Source organism: Sceloporus occidentalis, unplaced genomic scaffold (genome assembly GCF_023333645.1).
Source record: "Sceloporus occidentalis isolate IW3139 unplaced genomic scaffold, rSceOcc1.0.p SCAF_1, whole genome shotgun sequence".
Lineage (NCBI taxonomy): Eukaryota > Metazoa > Chordata > Lepidosauria > Squamata > Phrynosomatidae > Sceloporus > Sceloporus occidentalis.
The window spans coordinates 287,485,396-287,506,035 of NW_028316981.1; the positions used below are offsets into that span (position 1 = coordinate 287,485,396).

At 38.4% G+C, this 20,640-nt stretch overlaps 2 protein-coding genes across 4 annotated transcripts in view; one reads left to right on the top strand and one right to left on the bottom strand.

The window, feature by feature from the left end:
• IL6ST (interleukin 6 cytokine family signal transducer) overlaps positions 1-17,690 on the top strand; it is a 50,442-nt gene extending 32,752 nt beyond the window's left edge. Inside the window, exons 11-21 of one of the 3 annotated variants that reach the window (XR_016277775.1) lie at positions 548-649; positions 846-992; positions 3,350-3,490; positions 4,197-4,293; positions 5,023-5,104; positions 6,189-6,913; positions 7,731-7,854; positions 9,351-9,433; positions 13,321-13,384; positions 13,571-13,748; positions 16,959-17,690. Coding sequence is in view for 1 of the 3 variants with exons in the window: in XM_089495545.1 (XP_089351671.1) it covers positions 548-649; positions 846-992; positions 3,350-3,490; positions 4,197-4,293; positions 5,023-5,104; positions 6,189-6,893 (1,274 nt within the window). In the remaining 2 variants the exon portion in view is untranslated. Of the gene's footprint in view, positions 1-547; positions 650-845; positions 993-3,349; positions 3,491-4,196; positions 4,294-5,022; positions 5,105-6,188; positions 7,300-7,730; positions 7,855-9,350; positions 9,434-13,320; positions 13,385-13,570; positions 13,749-16,958 lie in introns of those variants that run through there. The other 2 variants (XR_016277776.1, XM_089495545.1) reach the window with 2 other exon arrangements.
• Positions 10,538-20,640, bottom strand: part of LOC149324024 (interleukin-31 receptor subunit alpha-like) — a 53,538-nt gene continuing 43,435 nt past the window's right edge. Inside the window, exons 12-15 of the mRNA XM_089485663.1 lie at positions 19,157-19,297; positions 16,943-17,036; positions 15,842-15,911; positions 10,538-13,348 (exon numbers count right to left, since the gene is read on the bottom strand). Coding sequence (XP_089341789.1) covers positions 12,869-13,348; positions 15,842-15,911; positions 16,943-17,036; positions 19,157-19,297 — 785 coding nt within the window. The 3' untranslated portion in view covers positions 10,538-12,868. The remainder of the gene's footprint in view (positions 13,349-15,841; positions 15,912-16,942; positions 17,037-19,156; positions 19,298-20,640) is intronic.

The following is a 20,640-nucleotide window of genomic DNA, read 5'->3' on the forward strand; positions in this document are numbered from 1 at the left end:
CAGCTTTGAGGGGTGAACGTTTGCCCCTCTTCTTCGTCTGCCACCCGGCCTTCTCAGGAGAAAGCTGATCAAAGGAGGAGCCTTGCAGGGAGAGCGTTTACCCATTCTCCTCCACCAGTCCTTCTCCTTAGGAGAAAGCCGAGCAACAGAAGTGCCTTGCAATGCAGATGTTCACCTGTCCTCGACCTCCTCCTCCAGCCGGCCTTCTCCTTCAGAGAAAACCAAGCAGTGGAGGAGCCTTGCAGGGTGAGTGTTCACCTGTCCTCCTCTTCCTCCACTGCCTGACCTTCTCAGGAGAAAGCAGGTAGCAGAGGAGCCTTACAGGGTGAGCATGCACCCTTCCTCTTTCTCTCTGTATGGCCCTCTCCTCAGGAGGAAGCCAAGCGGCAGAGGAGCCTTGATGTCATCCATATACCTGCAGGCCACCCAAAATCCTTTGGTGGACCACATGCGGGCCCCAGCCATATGTTATGTAATTGAGAGATGTATTTGCAGTGTTATGTAATTGAGATGTATTTGAATGTAAATCCTCAAATTATTTTCTTAGGAGACATAAAGCCACGGAAATGTTACAAGATAACTGTATATCCATTATATGCTAATGGCCAAGGAGAAGAAAGAGCAACACGAGCATACCTTCAACAAGATGGTATGGTTAATACATCCTCAGATTACCTGCTTTTTTGTTGTAATACATTGACTGACATATTGTTTCAGTTTATTTGTATGTTCTTTCTCTTCCTCATTTACATATGCTCACCATTTTGTGGAACAGCTGAGTGAGATGAACACTTGCCAAAAGCTGCTCTTAAGAAATAAAAAATTATTTATTTTTTGATTAATAGTACCTACTAATGGACCCACTGTTCGGACTAAGAAAGTTGGAAAATCTGAAGCAATTTTAGAGTGGAAACCTCTTTCAGTAGAAGAGCAAAATGGGTTTATCAAATTCTACACAATATCTTACAAAACAGTGACTGGCGATGAAACAGGTAACTGTGTCCTTGCTAATCATGGTTGCAGTGTTGTTTATTGTGTACTGTGCAACAATAGTTGTTGCTGTGTGCTTTCATGTTGTTTCTAAACTATGGCGACTCAAATGTAAACCAATCACAGGCCTTTCTTGGCAAGATTTGTTCAGAGAGGATTTTCCTTTGCCTTCCTCTGAAGCTGAGAGAGCGTGATTTGCCCAAGGTCACCCTGTGGGTCTCCATGGCTGAGCAGGGATTTAAACCCTGGTCTCCAGCGTCATGGTCCAACACTCAAACCACTATTCCATGTTGTCTCTCCACAGTATAGTGAGAACAGTATAGTACTAAAGCCTTTTTTTAAAAAAAACTGTTTAAATGTTCTTGCAAGTTGCTGCCTCTATAATTTATTTTATCAACATTTATGCCAGTAATAGCATCATCGTATTTCATATTACACATATTTGTGTATCTCACCCACAAATAGTTTTGCTGGAACATATTTTTGGAAACTTCCCAAAATTTAGTGTTTCCTGTTAAAAAAAAAAATTCTTTCTCATCCTAGAGGGACTGGAAATTTTAATCTCAAATGAAGTTCAACTTCTTTAAGTCACTGAGGATTATCACCTGTTGGGGATGGTGAAAAGGCAAACTAAAGGCAAATTTAATATTCCCCAGACTATCATAATAATAATAATAATAATAATAATAATAATAATAATAATAATAATAATAATAATAATAATTATATTTCCCTCCTCTCCCTGCGGATTGAGGCGGGATTACAGCAGTAAAACAAATCCATATAAAATACAATTGTTAAAACAATGACATTACTATTAATTCACTAAAATAACGGATCATCAACTAACATTCACACTAACATTCATACAATCAGATCAGAAGCAGAGTATTTAAGATCTCTTATAAAAGATCAGGTGGGTAGGATCTTTTGACCTCAAAAGCATAGTATGCTTTATGTGAGTTTCTGCTGAAGACCAGGTTACAAGTGATAACAAAACAAATGCCTGACTCAAAAATTGTAACCAGCAGACCAAAAAAGTCAGTAATGTATGTAAAGGCTTTTCTGTTTATCAGTAAAAAAATACAAATAACACAAATCCAAAGAGCCAGAAATGTGCAGAAGTATCAAAAACTATAAATGAATTAGATGGGTTTTGAAAGATTCCAGAAAAAAAATGATTTTAAAAGGAAGAGCTCTAGTTGGTGAGTGTGTGAGCATTTTTGTTTGTCTTGATTCAGACCTTCAGTTTCACTTCAATTTTTGATGGCACTGGGAAGGCTTCATGTAACAAAGGGCTTCTTACTCACACCTCAAGAAGACAGAACACATCCTTGAGGGATGGGTCATGTTATTGCACACCGAAACAGTAGACTTCTTGCTGTCATTCTACAGACTCTTTCATATACGTGGGATAGTTTAAGGTTTAGTAGCTGTTTCTGCTGAGCTCCAGCTTTTGTAGGCCGTAGTCCAAATACTTCCCATTCTGAGGAGGAAAAAATGCCTCCATTAAGGATGTGCAGTGGTCCCTTGTTATCCGCAGGGTATCTGTTCCAGACTTCCTTCCATGGATAGCAAAAAACACGGGACCTCAAGTCTTGTAGTTTTCAGTGTACACACACCCATTTAAAAAGCCAGGGTTTGCCATCTACAGAAGCTCAAATCTATGGATGGCAGGCCTGCGGTGGGCGTGGGTGCACTGTATCATCAATGATATACAGTCATCCCTCTGTATTTGCGGATTTGATATTTGCAGATTTGATTATTCACGGATTTAATTACTATGTTCTCTCTAGGACTGTCTAGGTCCTCCAGTGCGACTCTGTGGTCAACTTTAACTAAACGTTGCTCTGAAAGACCATTTGTAGCTACTCCAGTGCCATTCTATGGTCAGTGTATGTTGGACATTGACCACAGAGTTACACTGGAGGACCTAGAGATTCCTAGAGAGGTGTCCTCTCAGGTAAAAACGGTGTTTTTGTTATTTGAGGTTTTTCCATATTCACAGGGGTCTTGTTCCCCTAACCCTAGCGAATATGGAGGGACAACTGTAGTTTACTTTTGGGAGTAAAAAGTGTTACAGAGTGGTGTCTTGAACTTCCTAACGTCGTAGTCTTTATTTTAGTGATTTTGTTATTACAGATAACTTTGATTAAATTAATAGAATAATAAATCCAGGTTGACATATCTCAAAATCTTACAAGGTCAGCAGGTATTCTTTCTGTTTGAATTATGAAAATTTGAATTTTTGGTACATGGGACTTTTTCAGGGTTTTTTTTTTTTAAGATATTGTGTTAAAAGAGGTGTTTACAAAATTGGAATAACAAATGTAATTAAGGGGAAAATTTTCCATTCTAGTTGTGAAAGTGAACTCTTCCAAAACCGAGTATCCGCTGTCTTCCTTGTCAAGTGATACATTATACATGGTACAGATGGCAGCATACACTGAAAAAGGAGGAAGAAGTGGCCCTGCTTTTACATTTACTACAAATAAATTTGGTAAGTGTTTTATACATGTTCAGTTTTTGAAAGACATGATTGATCAACTCAGTATTTTCCATGGTTATTCTTTTTTAAAGAAATAGCAAAAATAGAACATGATCACAGAAATTTTAAATTAATCCATATTATAAAATGTATTGTCACTTCTGCCATTTGTAATATGCTTATTATCTGCATATATTCAAGAAGGCTTTTTCAGTGGATGCTATTAGATCTTCTTTGAGGGCCTTCTCCTATCTCTTTCTAAGGACAGTCTGTCTCCTCATAGTGACTGTGTTCCATGGGTAGGATAATTTCCTTTTGAGAAACAGGCTACTGACTTGTTTTGCTCTGTGTTTAACTTGACTGGTTTTTTTTCATGTGATCATACCAGTTTTTTATGTTGCTATGTTTTTACATACTTTATGTGGGAATTTTTTTGTGATAAATGTTTATGGAAACATGAGATGTGCAAATAATAAATATAAACATAGATTATTTGTTTGCATATTATTGCCATCATTTGGCACTTAAAATGTTTATCAATCAAAAGTTCGTCTTTATCACAGCCATAGACCAGCACAGGTAAAAAGAGATTAGGACGATCTTATGTAGCAGAATTGCTACTTGATAGATTTGAAATGTTTCAAAATGAGTTAATGCAAAGCATACAATTTTCAAGGATTGCTTCAGAAAAGTAATTTATTTCTGTGTTTTCTTTTAGGGGAAGGAGAAATAGAAGCAATAGTTGTCCCTGTGTGTCTAGCGTCCCTACTGTTTACTCTTTTGGGTGTACTTGTTTGTTTCAGCAAACGGGATATGTAAGTATACTTTGTATATTGTATAATAGGCTGCATAAATTCTGAAAGGCAGTAAATAAAGGGTTTAGAGTTCCACTTGATCATATACAGCAAAAGCTGCAGGTTATTAAATGGCAAAGCGGACAATTTTATATGTTTGTTTGTTTGTTTGTTTTTATCCCGCCTTTCTCCCAAAGTGGGACCCAAGGCAGCTAACATACATAAAACACAACAATTAAAATTGTACAATTAAAATCATAAAAATATAAAAATTACAAATATAAAATTTAAAACATATAAAGTTAAAATTAACTTCAGGTTCCATTATTAAGTCAGTGGGGTCACTAGGATTGGTGCAGTAACTCATGGTGTCATGTCTCCATTGTCCTCCTCCCATACCACACTATACAGACTCTTTAGTAATGTTTTTGTACTAAAGTTTCTCATAAATCATAATTCCCATGTATCACTGGGAACTATTACCATAAATACGGTAATAGTTGTGACACAAAGAACTAGCAAAATTAAAATTATACCTTTAAATTACAGTATCATACAAACAACCTCAATGTATTTACATGTACATAGTTGAATGTGGTTAAAGTTAACATTTGATGTTTTTAAAGAAAGTTTTAGAAGATTTTTTTAAATTGTATTTTTTATGTCAGATGATCAGCAATAAATAAACATGCAGAGAATTTTTGCTACATTCCTGTGATCATGGTTCATTTATTTTCTGTCTTTTGCCAGCATCAAAAAGCACATTTGGCCTAATGTACCTGATCCTTCAAAGAGTGTAATTGCTCAGTGGTCACCACAAACACCATCCAAGGTAAAAGAAATAAAAAACAGTGTTTTCCTCTGAAATTTTATATTCCTGTTGTAACTGCATCAAACAGTGGGTTGGATCCAGAGGTTATTACTACCTATAGGGATCACTCCTTGAGCAGACTACTGTAGAGAGATCTTGTAGCACCTTTGAGACTAACTAAAGAAAAGAGTTGGCAGTATGAGCATTCGTAGACTTAAGTCTACTTCCTCAGATGTGTTTGGTCTACAGACTAACATGGCTATATCTTCAAATTATGAGCAGAATTTTGCTGTGGCAAAATTTCTGGCACTACTCCACTAATGGCTCCCTAATGGCCCAGAGTGGGTTTTAAGAGGACATAGAAGATACCATGGAAAGGGAGGAAATTGGCAAAAATGCCCTTGTTCTGCCAGCATTAATGCTCTACTGGATTATAAGGCTTCCTCAGACCAAGACTCCTTTGTTTGCAGAAGGCAAGATCTGAGTCCAAGCCCAGAGAGTTGATGGTATAGAAAAATAAAAGCAATGCTGTCATATAAGTTGTGTGGTAGAGATTTGGTTCAAAGCACCAGTATGTAAGAAAAATATTTTTGTGATTTCTGAGTGGGAAGAATATGGCATGTTGAATAGACGCAACTTTAATGTACAGAAACATTTTGGACTTACACAATGAATAATGCAAATATGGTAGAACCCTCTTAAATAAACTTTTAAAGTGAAATGGCTCTTTCCTTAACAATATATTGAGGTTATCCTAGATTTAGAATCAAAGTGTCAAGTAAGGACTGATAGTAAGAGCTGTTCAACAGTGGAACGCACTGCTTTGTGGTGGAGTGCCCTTCTTTGGAGGTTTTAAACAGAGGCTGGCCATTTCTCAGGGGTTCTTTGATTGTGAGTTCCTGCATGGCAGGGGATTGGACTGGATGGCCCTTGAGGTTTCTTCTAGCTCTGTGGTTCTGTGATTCAAAGGCCCATATTAATTTACATTACAGGAAGCTTGTATTCCTATAAGAAATGATGAGTACATGACAAGGACAACACAATACTGATGTTAGTTTATTTAAAATAAAGATGCATCTTAATGTGTTGTTTTGTTTCTTTTTAGCATTTTAATTCCAAAGAGCAGATCTATCCCGAAGGGGGCTGTACTGATGTCAGCATTGTTGAAATTGAAGCTGACAAGAAATCTCTTTCTGAGCCTGATTTGAAGCCATTTGACATGCTTAAAAAGGAGAAAAATGCCTCAGAAGGCCACAGCAGCGGTATAGGAGGATCATCTTGCATGTCTTCTCCTCGGCAGAGTGTTTCTGACAGTGATGAAGGGGAACCTGCTCAGAACACTTCCAGCACTGTTCAGTATTCAACCGTAGTGCCCAGTGGTTACCGGGATCAGATACCTGCTGTGCAAGTCTTTTCCAGGTCTGAGTCTACCCAGCCTCTGCTAGACTCGGAAGAAAGGCCAGAGGACCAGCAAGTGCTGGGAAGTGACAACTCAACACCAAGGCATCACTATTTCAAACAGAATGCTAATTGGAATGATGCGGTCCCTGAGGGGTCTCACTTTGACAAAATAACACAGATTTCTCCAATAGATGAAGAAGATACCACTGGGCATCAGGCCTCGCAAACATGTCACTCTGGCCCAGAGAGAGATGAACAGGGGGCTGCCTTAGCAGGAGTTTTCCACCCAAGCCCAGAGGGACCATCTGTGCAGCTTGAAGCCATGAGAATAAATATAGTGACTGATGATGAGATGCCAAAGTCTTATGTACCACAGACTGTAAGACAGGGTGGCTACATGCCCCAGTGAAAAGGAAAGACTATCCCCTGGTAGGCCTTCCTCAGATACTGTTGCATCACTGGTTCTGATCGGTTAAACTGATGTTTCTGAATCTTGCCTCAGATTTATTTGTGGAAGAAAATGGGTATGGAAATCTTAAACAGGCATTTCCAGACATTCTTAATGAAATATTTCTTCAAGCACTACATTTTGTTCACCTTCCTCATGCCCTTCTGTTTTGTTCTGGGACATCCTACTTCATTTTAAGATGGAATGGAAGGCAGTCCTCATTCTGTTGCAGACATAAAGAAGATGACTGTGAATACCTCCTTTCACATAGACTATGAAAACATTACATAATTTAATTTTGAATGTTCTGTTTTCTTTAGGTTAATGTTAATTTTCAAAAATAAAAATGCAGTACTTTTATGGTGAATGGATTACCTTAAAAATCATCCAGAGACCAACCCCTCTGTCCTTCTGTGGCCAAACATAATGGCTTAAGGCAGAATTTAAATCTTAGACTATGGTCTAAGACGTTCCCTGACTGTCTGCAAAGGCTTCTTTCCTTTGAAGAGGGATCACCTCCTCAGGGTGCTCTATTTGTCAGTAAAGAACTATAAACCAATGGAGTAGAATATTTCTCCTCTCTTTGGACTCAAGACTGCTTCAAAACGGTATTAATAAACTGAATGCCAGTATTTTATATCCTTTCCTATCTTGCAGTTGTAGCCAATTCTACTCAAATTTAAATATGATATTTAGAATTCAAACCTGTAAAGTACCCAGAAAATCTGTGCACTTTTTTTCTTTTACTACTTGGTCATGGTCTCTGTGAATCAAACAAATGGGTCTTTGTACCTGCAGGAGCAGGAACAGGGTTCCCATCAAAACTGCTTTGCTTCAAAGGGTCCCAAAGGAGATGCTATGCAGGCACAAACAACCATTCATGTGCATTCATAGATGACCACTCAAAGAACCACAATTACAGGTAAGCCTGTTCTTTTACCAGATGAGCCTTGGGTCAAGTAACTATATCCTCATTAATATTGGATAACAAAATTATAGGGCAAACATATTATGGGTAGATATTTGTTGGTCTGTTACTGAATGGCAATACCAGATACGTGTATTCCCTGCAGTCATTATGAATACCTTGTGTAGTGTAAGGAAGCAGTGTAGTCACTAAGAAGAGGACACCAAGAAGAATTGCAATTTTGCTACTTCACATAGAGAAATGCTTTTGCTGAAGACATTTTTGCGAACCTTAATCATCTGGGATAGTTCAACCTCACTTGCAAGTTGACTGAATGTTTCACTTTTTACGTATTAATACGTTGAGGCTTGTTCTAAAGAAATCCAGAAACACTACAACTGTTTGACAAGAAATAATGTTTTATTTGATTCTTTCTCAACAATTTAACAATGTGAAACTCTAATATTTTAAAGTCTCAGTGGCTAGAAAATGATCATGATTCTAGAGTTGTGATGCCTAGTCAGTAAGCTGTCAGCTCAGGGGGTAGCTGTAAATAATTCAGATATTTCCAAAGGTTCAGCTGTGTTCATGAGTAAATATAAGAATTTGTGCCATTCGAGTTCTTCTCCTGCCTAGATATACTACTACTTATATGTCAGTACTACAAGTCTCAATAATACCACTTGCATGTTTTCTAATATTTTCATCTGGGTGCTTAGAAGTGTAATGAATGCCAACATATGTTCTGGTCTGGCTGTTCCTCAAAGACAACTTTTCAAGTTTGCCTTCTGTTTGCTGGAGTTTTTGATCTTTATGCAAAGTTTACATAGTTAAGCCTCTATAAAATATTATTCATTAAGAGACTTTTCTAGCACAGGCCCTGATAAAATAAATGGACGCTGCTTAGTGGCAAATCAACAAAACCAAGTTCAGTTGTGGCCTTAACGTAATGGACTATCTGCTTTAACAGAGAATCTTTTTGGCAAAATATGTTTGTCTTGTCACTTGTTTTGATAACTAACTCTAAAGTGAGAGAGCTGCATGATAAATGTTTCCAGAGAAAATTAGCATCACATGCATTGGAAGCCATGCTGTCCATTCTATATATTCAGAGCATTTTGAAAGATGGTTTTGCAATCAGCAAATTACATTTTGTGATTTTCTGTGAACGTCAAATGTTCTACCTTGTAGCAAGCTTAAACAAATTTTAAAAAAATCAGGTTTATACAAATAAAAAAACTTAATATTGACCATCAGCTAAGCTTCTCATCTAGTGGCAGTGCTATGGAAGCTTTGTGCTGAGTACTTTTTTAAAGAAATGTGACATGTCTCTGTAATATCTTCCCCTGGCAATTTAGCTTGTCTCAAAATTCTGTGCACTTCTGTTTGCCTTATCAATTTTAAATGTATATTATCTCGAATTATTACGAAGTACAGTGTTGCTTGCCATTTATTCATGCTAAGTGTCTTATTTATTAACAATGCGGGAGGTAATGGATGTTTTTTATCAGCTCAAGAACGTGAAAATCTACAGTGCAAAACCTATACTTTTCTAGATGGAAGGAACTGCTGTTGATTTTAGTGACACTTGTATGTAAGTTGAATATAAGAATGAATCCTTAACGTTGCAATCAGTAGGAACGCACATCTCAGTAAACATGCCATGATTTCATTTTGAGCTCCAATGGTTACTGCATTTTGGCCTCTCAAGAATTATCTGGACTGAAACAATTCCAAATTACATTTTGTTGTGTATAAGAGGTAAAAATGAGATATACTTGAGTGTTGCTTCAGGAGGAACCCGTGTTTACGTCTTGCCTTTTTAAAATTCCTATCCGTGACTTCACCATGTTGCCTCCCTCCAAAAGGTGGGGAGAAGGATCCCCTAAAGGAGAACAGGAATATTAAAAGCAAAGCTGCACTGACGTTTTAGAATCTTTCTTCTGTGGTCATCGAGTTTGTTTTGTCAGATGAGAAACCAAATCTTTCAGATGTCAATATATACATTATAGATTAATGGAAAGTTGCTAAACAGAAGTTTATTGTAAATTAGTAGGTTGTTCAGTTCCTAGAAAACAATGAACAATGGGGCTGTAATAGTACATTTATGATGGTAAAACAGCAGTGGCCTGATGAGCAAATGATTTGTTGGAAGTTATGAGTTACAATTGACAAGTAAATATCAAATATTGATGGTTTCTAGCACTGAAATACCTTGATATTACAAATACCTCACTAGACGGAGTAAAAAATTTGGCTCAGTGATACTGTGTCCTTCAGATCACAATTAAGGGAAACAACATAGGGCTAGTCAATGATGGTTGCAGATTGCCTGTGGATCAAATCCATTAGTGGTATCTTTATTACTATTTTTGAAGTATATGGGATGACAGTTCATGATAGCAGAGAGGAAGGGATCAACAAAATAAAGTTTGGCAATACTGGAGAATCACTGTGGGAAACACAGTTGATGACAACAATATATCGTAGCATCTTTGTGAAACGAGTGAAAACACAAAACATGCTTCAAAAATTTAAAGATTCCTTTGGTTAGATCAAAAGCCAGTTTCTGAATAATAAAAATCTACCCATTTTGTCAGCCTCAGGCCTGTTCCTTTGCAAACTGTTTGTATGTTCCATATTTCTTCTCTGTAATGAGAAAGCTACAGTGATGGAGCTGCTTTTACAAACAATTTCAAGTGACAATGCAAAACCACAAAGTAGAATAGTTCTTTGTTTTTGAACCATGAAATCAATCAGTGTCAAAGGCCCCATACAGACAGGCCAAAATAAAGCTGCTTCGAGTCTTAAGGACTGGAGTGCAGCTTTGGTGCAGCTCCCGGACTCTTAGAATGCATGCATCATTGAAACAGTATACCTCCAAAGTGACCTGAAGCAGCTTTATTTGGGCCTGTCTGTATGGAGCCAAAAATAGGTTTTCAATTTTAACTAGATACTGTAACAAAATTATATTCATGGGTCATTTTGAATATTTTACATTTCAAAGTAGTTCATATTGGAGCAATGAATGACTTCAAGCCAACCATAGTTTAAATTAGAATAGAATAGAAACAGATAGTCACAGGATTGTGGAAGTTATAGTCTAACAACTAGAAGGTCAAAGGTTTCCTTAATCCTTATATTTTATACAGCCTGATTATAAACATGTTTATTTAGAGAATCATAAAAGGATGGCTGTCTTTGGTCTAAATGAGATTGCTTAATTTAATCCAAGTAAAAACATTAACACTTTTATGAATTTCAAATATGTTTGAACAATGGGTTAAAAAATATGATGTGGCTTCTCTTAAGAGTAGAAAATATATTGACACCCACCACGCATGCCTGAGTACAAAACACACTGCAAAAATAATCCAGTTTGGGACCGCTTTAACTGCCCTGGCTCAATGCTAGGAAATCTTGAGAACTGTAGTTCTGTGAGACATTTAGCCTTCTCTGTCAGAGAGCTCTGGTACCACAATAAACCACAATTTGCACTGCTGTTGGAAACAACATAACCTGAGGTCCCTGCAGATTTTGCCCTCCCCCCAAAAAAAAAAAGATATGAAGAGCCAACTGTACCATGTCCTATTTGTATGACACAAAGAACAATAGTCAGAAAACTAAGTAAAAGGTTTTTGGAGGGAGGAGGAGTTAAAAGAAAATCTCAGTTGCGTATCTGCAGCTACTACATTAGAACTCCTGTTCATATAGTAGGCTATGAGTGATTCTGTCAGGCAAAACATTGTTGGATAGAGGAGTTTGTGGGTGCCCAATTTTTTCCTTTGAAATGGTGTCCCTGGTTTTCCAAGAAAAGGGTTCTTTGAGAAGGTTTGATGTGGCAGTGAAACTAAGACCTAAAACAGATGGTCCAAAAGGACCACGGCGGGACCGTGCCAGTGCCATTTGTGCCAGGGCCACGGCAACCGCATGTGCCCAATCCGGGCCACCGCCAGGGTCCTGAACCAGACTGCAGGAATGAGCAGGTTCTTGCCACTCCTTTTTGGCCTAGTTATTTGGTGATGGCGCAATGTTGGCATAGTTTGTGGGTGCATTCAGGACATGCATCATGTTAACACTACACCCCAAACACAGCTGGAAACCACATTATTTGGCCTGTCTGTTTTGGGCCCAAGATGCAGCTCCGACTTCTACAATAATAGTGTCCTGGAGGGACCATGTACACTTACTTGCAAAGACAATATCAGTGCAACAAAGGAAAAAAGTCATTTTAGTTATAATTAAAACTGCACCCCCAAACAGTTATGCTGCACAAACTACTTGGGATAACTGCCAGTTGAGCCAGCAATGTCAGAGGCATTGCTTAGAAAAGTACTGTACAGGGACTCTCTCAACCCTAGCTGCATGGGCAGGAGGAAATGCATCACAGGTAATATTAACAAAGCTTCCCATTTTTTGAAAAAAAAAATACATGCCTCCAAATTCTCAAAGAAGTGGGTAATTTGGCCACATTTTCAGACCCAGGAAATAACCAGAAGCTGAATTCTAGGTCACTTGCTGAAATAAAAGGCTTCTAGGCCTAAAATTGCAAGTGGGAGGGGGAGAGTTGGGGGTATCTGAAGAAGAAAAAAATTAGGGGAGGAATGACTTTACAATTATATGCTATAGTCCAGGGTTAGAAATCATAGGACTCTTATTTTTGGCTATACTAGCTAGGACCACTGGGAGTTACAATCCAATACGTGAAAAGCACAATTTCTACCCCACTGTGGCCAATGAAAAGTTGTTTAATAACAAGTCTGTTAAGGTACCAATCAGCTTTTCCTGCAAGAAAAATGCAAGTACATTATTCACCTGTATTTGGCTAGCTTTCTACTTAGATTTGCTTCCTCCCACCCCAGCACTCCCAGTAGTTTTAAAAGCAGAAAGGAACTGCAGGAGTTTCAAAGAGCAGATCAAAAGGTAAACATTCCAAAAGGCAGTCAATTTTTTTTCTAACAGTTATACACAAGTAGCACAGACAGTGTGCAAGACTTCATTTTGAAACTGCTTGAAACAAAACAGTTTATTAATGCTTTGGGAGTAATGTAAATGTATCTAGTGCTACATAAGGTTGCTCAGTGCTATTTGGCAGACAAGAGGTCATGGGAACAGGCTGAGTGTTAGTTCCTTCTATATTTTGGACTAAGTTTTCAGAAAGTATGAACTCTCTTGTGGGGACTGAGTTTTTCAAATAGGGGTTGAATTCCTTCAAATACGGCTGATCTTGAACTTCCTGGTTGTCATAACAATTCCCTTTCATATCAGGAAGAGTGGGATTCCTGAAATCATGTTCAGGATAGAATGTTGGTGGATGTGCTTCATGTTCTTCATTCCACAAAGTGTCTTTGCTGCCAACCATAACTTCTGTAGCATCATCTGTCTCACTGAGGCAGTCTTCAGAATTCGGAAACTCAAATTCATTTTGCTCCTTGCTACAAGGTTGTACTTCTGAAATAATGATGTGTGTTTCATCCGCAGAAGGCGATTTTCTCAAGGGTACTGGCTGCTGCAAGTGGGAAAAAGAAACAGTAGAGTCTATATGGTGAGTAATTAACCTGCTTTTTAATATTTAGCAATTAAAAAATCCTTGCTTGTCACTTCAGATGAGTACATTTCTGAGCTTCGTAGTGACATGAAAGTGTAAAGTGCCCTATTAATTCTTTTGTCTAGTGGAATTCATGGCTAGAATCCTGTTGGTGAAATGTTGAGTTTCTTTTTTACATTGCAGAAGGAGTTATCTTGCACAGTCCTCAACATGCACAAGAGCTGCCAAAGTATTTTCAGATGCAGCTCCATCCTCACCAGCTCCCTTCATGAGCAGGAGTGTGCCCAGATACATTCCAGCTGCCCTTATGCTCAAGTTGGAAGTTGCTTCTTTTGTCCAAGTAAATAAGTGAAGACAGAATGTAAGTTGCACTCCCACAGCTGGTAGGTAGCTGAGGGAATGAGGTGTATCTATGTAACTCCATGGTCCCTGTTGCATGCCCAAGCAAGAATGAAGAAAGACAGCAACCTCTGCCCCCCCCCCCCGACAAAAACATCAGTCCACAGCTGGAAATGTGCACTCTTCCTGCAGGTTTATCAGATTACAGCCCATGTGTGAAAAATGACTAGTGTGTCGTAACAAAATCTGTCCATCCATTAGCCTTGCAACATTAGTAGTAAAATGCTTTTTTAAACTGTTTATAAACGTGCTGCTTCTGTTTCCTGGGTATCAGTATTACGTAAACAAAAAAGCAAAGGCTTTTTTCAGTCATGTGTCTGTTCTGACTTTTATTCTATGAAAAGTGATTCTTGTAACATTTCGTAACGTTTTCAATCTACTGGAGGCCTAAAGCCACCAGTGTGCCTTATAGAACAAATACATATTAAGGAAGAGATACCCAAAAGTTGTTTGTGGAGTTGTACCCATTGCTGGCAGAAGGACAGGGTAGATGAGTGACATGAGTGGTGGAGGAGCTATCATAATATAGATGAGAAAGGGAAGCAATCCAAATCAAATCTCATTGACTCCTCCATTGATTAAATGCATGTACTGCAGCCACTCACTCACAAACCATAAGATTGCGAGTTTATACCAACCAGGGCTCAGGCTCAACTCAGGTTTGCATCCTTCCGACGTCACTAAAATGAGTACCCAGCTTGTTGGGGGCAATTAGCTTACAGTTACAAACCACTTAGAGACAGCTTAGGTGGCATGAAGCGGTATATAAATGAAGCTGCTATTGCTATTGCTTCTCCTACACTTGCATTTATGTTTTCCTCCCATCCACTGCTATTTGCCCAGCCAGCTGAGCAAGTAAATCATGCAGCAATCTGCTTTCTGCATACATTTGCTAATCATTCATTCACATCTCTATGGAAATTATCAGATGGGGGAAAATTGGGGGGGGGGAGCATACTCCTGGCAAAGTCACACAATTGTGCTGAAGATTTTCAGACACATTGTGCTTATTTAGGACTTCCCTGTGAATGGTTTGTTGCTGGAGCATTCCTGGATCTTCATGGGTTAAGTACTGAATAAGCACAATGTGTCTGAAAATCTTCAATGCAATTGTACAACTTTGCCAGGAGTATGCTTTTTACTCTCGGCTCCCCCACACCCCATCTGATAATCTCCTAAGAAAGCAAGTGATCTGGCTGCCATGACCATCAAGAACTGCAGCTAACACTCTTTCATCCTTTCCATGCGTGAGAAGGCAGGCAGTTGCAGGGGGAAAGTAATGAAAGGGTGTTGGTGCAGTGGGGATATTGCTTGCAGGTGGGCCCAATACTACTGCTGCCACCTAGAGGGAGAAAAGATACAGATGGTGATAGTTGCTGGAAGTACTTAACAAATATCAGAAAAGAGCAGTTCTAGAAAGAGTCGAACTATGGCCTTCTCAGAATCACAGAATCATAGAGTTGGAAGACATCCCAAATGCGATCCAGCCCAACCCCCTGCCATACAGGAAACACAATCAAAGCACTCCTGACAGATGATCATCTAGCCTCTCTTTAAAAACTTCCAAAGAAGGAGATCCAAGAGAGAGCATGTTCCACTGTCAAACAGCTCTTACTGTCACAAAGTTCTTCCTAACGTTGCAGTGGAATCTCTTTTCCTGCAGTTTGTATCCATTGCTCCATGTCCTACTCTCTGGAGCAGCAGAAAACAAGCTTGCTCTATCCTCAATATGACAGACTGAACATATCCAGCTCCCTAAGTCTCTCCTCATAGGACATGGTTTGCTGTTCCACAACTAGTCATTAATGCTACATAGGAAAAGCTTCTTCATTTTGCCAGTCTCCCTCCAAAGTGGCAAGAGGAAGCCTGAAAAGGAAAACAGATGAGAGGAAAGAGGCAAGGATTGCCCTTGCCCCAATATCTCACAGGATCCCACTGTCTCCATTATCAATAGCACAATGCTCAACCACTGGATACACTGATATTTATGTTTATTTAAACATACATTCTTTTCATAAGTTTTCTTTGTTTGCTCAAAAATAAATCTGTTCTTACCTGGTCCATGGTAACAACTGTTGCCATAATGTGGGGGTGAGGTATTTTAGGCCAGAGAGCATCTTTTAACCTGCCGAAACAAAAATATTTAGCCACAAAAGACAACAGAATAGAACTCTGGCAAGAAAGGACTAGTGCATCTATTGAATTGTTCATAAATTAAAATATATCACTGAATTACATTTATATTGGAAAGGGAAAAATTAACTCTTAACTGTACACCATACTTCATTTAAATTTAAATCTAATGCCTCCACTAAATGCACTGCCAGACTGAAGCTGAAAAATGCCATTGAAGATTTTACTGTAACTTCTCCGTCCCTATTCTTCTTTTGAGCTTGAGAGATAGGAAAGATCTGAATGAATTTTTGAAAACCCAGTTTTTCACCAAACCCATCACAAACCCTTTTACTTGTTTCCATACCCTTATTTGTATCTTACTGATTCCCTGCTGGATTTCTCAACACAGTCCAGCACTAAATACTGTAGTTCCCCAATCCCGTGGGACTAAAAAAAGCAAGCAGTTCTACAAAATTTCAGGAGAACTAGCTGGGAAATGTAAAATTTGTTGTCGCACTATCTCCAACTTAATTAGTAGCCTTATTTGGAATTAGGTTCACAGTAAATTCCAACTTAACTCCATCACTTTTGTTTTAAAAAAATATTAAATTGTATGTTTTTGTTAGAAAATATTTATCTTAATTAGTCACATAGTTTCTATCAATGGGTGAAGTATTTGCTGATATGTGAAATTTTTAATAAATTAAAAGAAATTGTTCTACATACTTCAGGACAGTACTTGGAGCAATGTTTTTATTTATGTATCTTGTCACAAATTCCAATTCTGATACGCTCTTTCAAGTCAGCTCTAAGCTCAGTAAGAACTTCTGCCTTTTCATTCTGGTAATTAATTTTTCAGAAACATATTCATGTAACAACATATTGTGCAATTCTGTACAAATCCCATTAAATTAGATTGACAGGGGTTGTCACCAGTAAGGGAGTATAGAAAATTTAGCAAATATGTTTAAACTATGCTTGTATATAACAAATTATGCACTTTCATTCCAAAAACAAACATGCATTTTAAAATGTACTCACATATGTCTTTTTACAGCCCCCAATATGCCAATAATTAGGAGGCACAGCATGAACATTCCAACAACGACATTTATAAGAATAATATCTACCACACCTGAAGGAGAGGCAGGAGAAAGGAAAACATCACTTCAAAAATCAAAATATTTTAAAGACCTCAAATATTAAATAACTCATACTTTCACTGAATAAATGTCACCGAAATCAGATCTGAGTTCAGGTGGAACAACAAAATGGCAGTCAGAGATACCTCTCTCGGATGTCACCCAGCAACCACTAGGATGCAGCAGGAACAGAGCTGGAGAAGGTCTTTCCACTAGCTCAGCTGAGAAAGCTAGCTTCATCAGTTTGCCTCTTCCCCAACTCTCATCAAGCTTCAGCAGAAGCAAGGAGCACTGCTTCTCTGTCATGTCAACTAAGTACTGCAATTTCTGGCTCTCCCTCTCCTTGAACTATTTCAGCTGTTAGTGATGAGAAGACCAACAACTTCCAGCTAGACTGCAGCCATTATAATATTTGTTGTTGTTGTTAGCTGCCCTTGAGTCAGCCCTGATTCATGGTAACCCTTTGATGAGAGCTCTCCAAGCCCCTCTATCCTCTACTGCTCTACTTGTCCTGTACATTCATGCCTCTGAATCTAGTCAATGGCTGTGTGGTCTTCTTTTTCTATTGCCCTCGATCCATCTGTACACCGCTATGATCATTGCGGAATAGCGGTCTATAAATAAAACATTATTATTATTATTATTATTATTATCTAGCATTAGTGTCTTTTTGAGTTACTCATGCCTTCTTATGATGTCGCCAAAGTACAATAGTCTCAGTTTCATCATCTTGGCTTCCAGAGAGAGTTCTTGTTTGATCTGTTCAAGGACCCATTTGTTTGTCTTTTTGGCTGTCCACAGTATCCTCAACACTCTTCTTCAGCACCACATCTCAAATGAATTGATTTTCCTCCTGTCTGCTTGGTGATGAGGAATATAATGGCTTGGATGATTCTGACTTTAGTGCTCAGTTGTATGTCTTTACTCTTTAGGATTGTATCTAGTTCTTTCACAGCTGCCTTTCCTATCCCTAGTCATCTTATTTCTTGGCTGCAATCTCCATTCTGATCAATGTTTAATCCTAGGTAGGGCAACTCTTTAACTATTATAATTTATTCTTCCATGGTCATTATTTTTGTTTTCTTTATGTTCAGCATTAGGCCTGCCTTTGCACTTGCATCTTTGACTTCTGTAATAATTGTTCCAAGTGGCAAAAAGTGAAATTGGTATAAACAAGGAACACAGATATGCCAACTGAATTGCTACAGTGCACACAGACAGAATCAGCGCTAGTGCTAACTAAAATATGTCAACAAATATGAAAACAAAACCATGGTCAAAAGGCAGGAAGAGATCAATATTTATCCCAATGTAGAAAAAAAGAGACATAAAAGACTGCAGCAGTTATAGGACAATGCATTAATGTCCTACACAAGCAAAATTCTGCTCAAAATTCTGCAGCAGAGACTACAAGGAGAGAGAAATCCTAGTAGCGCAAGCAGGGTTCAGAAGAGGCACTAGGGACCACATTGCAAACATATGATGGCTAATGGAGCACACAAAGGAATAAAAAAAATCACCATGTGCTTTATAGTCTATAGTAAAGCATTTGACTGCATACAGTAGATCATGGAAAGCTATAGATGGCTCTAGAGGATATGGGTGTGCCACTAGATCCGATAGTCCTGATGAGAAATCTTCAGTCATGACAAGAAGCTACCATCAGAACAGAATTCAGAAAAACAGACTGATTCCAAATTGGCAACGGGGTCAGGCAAGGATGCATTCTCTCACCATACTTGTTCAAATTGTATGCAGAAAACATCCTAAGAACAGCAGAGTCAGAAGAAGAAGGAGTGAAGATGGGAGAAAGTAACACCAACAATCTAAAAAATGCAAATAATTATAATGTTACAGCTGTGTCAACATTAAAAACTGGTAACAGTGGTCTCCCCACTTCTTCCTCATTCCTTCTTGTTTTCTGTTGTGTGTTTGTGGAGTTTTTTTTTTTTTCAGGTTGTACAACAGAAGGCAGACACTGTCTTGCTATTACTACTCTATAATCTTCTCTGTGAACTTTTCTGTTCACAGAACAGGATATAAATGCTTCACAAAAGACACACATCAAAAAGTAATAAATAAATAGAGATATTATTTGCACAAAATAGCATACTCAATTTGCTGGTGATGAATGTGGTTGCTGTTCCATTTTTTCCGCCGGCAATGGTGCTTGCCATAACGTGAGCTGTGTACTTGGTATTAGCTTGCAATAACTTAAATCGGTATTGTAGAACACTGAAATCCACAGTTTCTCCTAGCAAGAAAGAAATGTAGGGTTTAGTAGAGATCTATTCTTGTGATATTATTCATTTACTGCAAGCCTGACAATTCTCCAAGAGCCATATGAAAGGAAACAAATCCAAACTGAGTAGAAGGACATCTAACAGAGCCAGGACACTAGGAGACCAGAATCTGAATCCCTGCTTGGCCACAGAAACCCATGCCATGACCTTTGGCATGTCACACTTTCTAAGCCTTAAAGGAAGGCAAGAAAATCCATTATAGGTTTGCCACCACGTCAGAAATAACGAACGCAAGCAACAGCAGGACATCCAAAATGCTACATCTCAAAACCAGAGGGAAACAATGCAGCATATCACAAAATGGAAAATTAAAAATATATCCCTCCAGTTGTGAGATTATTCCTCACCACTGGCTATGTCGCCTAGTGCTGATGAGAGCTGTAGCCCTCCAACATTTGGCAGGTCATACAGTGCCCATCCATGCCTTAAAGGAACAGCTTTGCAGTGTAGTTTAGACTTCAAAGGAGGAAATAATTTCAAGTATGGAGAAGGGTTAGAGGACATTTTCCATTTAAATTTTCCAGGCATCCCCTTGCTTCATTATCTAAATAGGATGGATTCCCAAACCCAAATATTTTATGAATCCAGTTCTAAAGAGTAAGAAAATGTATCCGTTTGTCATTCTTTCTGAATTGTCCTTCTGTAAAGCAAGGGTTTTTGGGGAGGGTTTTTTGAAAAACTTTCCATCTTGTATTCTTTGATCCCAGTCCACCTCCCACTGGAGTCTTACTAGAAAATGAGTGTGCCCATCTCTTCTCCCTGTCTTCCATTTTCCTTTCTCTCTTTCTACCAATACACTAACATTCTGCTTCTCACGGCTATATATTTAAATTATATAACACAGCCATATCTTTAAATTCTACCACTATGGAAAGCACCAGATTTAGCTGAATGAAGTGGAAGTCCATCAACCTCTTCAAGAAACTTGCCCAGATACAGAGAGATAACTTCTTTCTCAACAAGTGCAAACAACAGGATGTTGTTCCTAAGGACCAATGTGTGAAGAGCCCTTTGCAAACTACGTACCATGTAGAGCCCATGGGTTCTACTCAAGCTGACTGGGTATGCAGTAGCCAACATTCCTTTTCAGTTTTCTTCACTTAAACACTTGCACTCCTGTCTGTCCCTGGCTTCCGCTCCACCATAAGCATCTGAAGAAGTAGACTAAAGTCTAAGGAAGCTCATGGTACAAACATCTTTATTTTCTTTTTTTTTTCATTTAGTCTCAAGGGTGCTACACATCTTTATACATATTAATTCTACAGACTAACATGGCTATATTTTTAAATTCTGC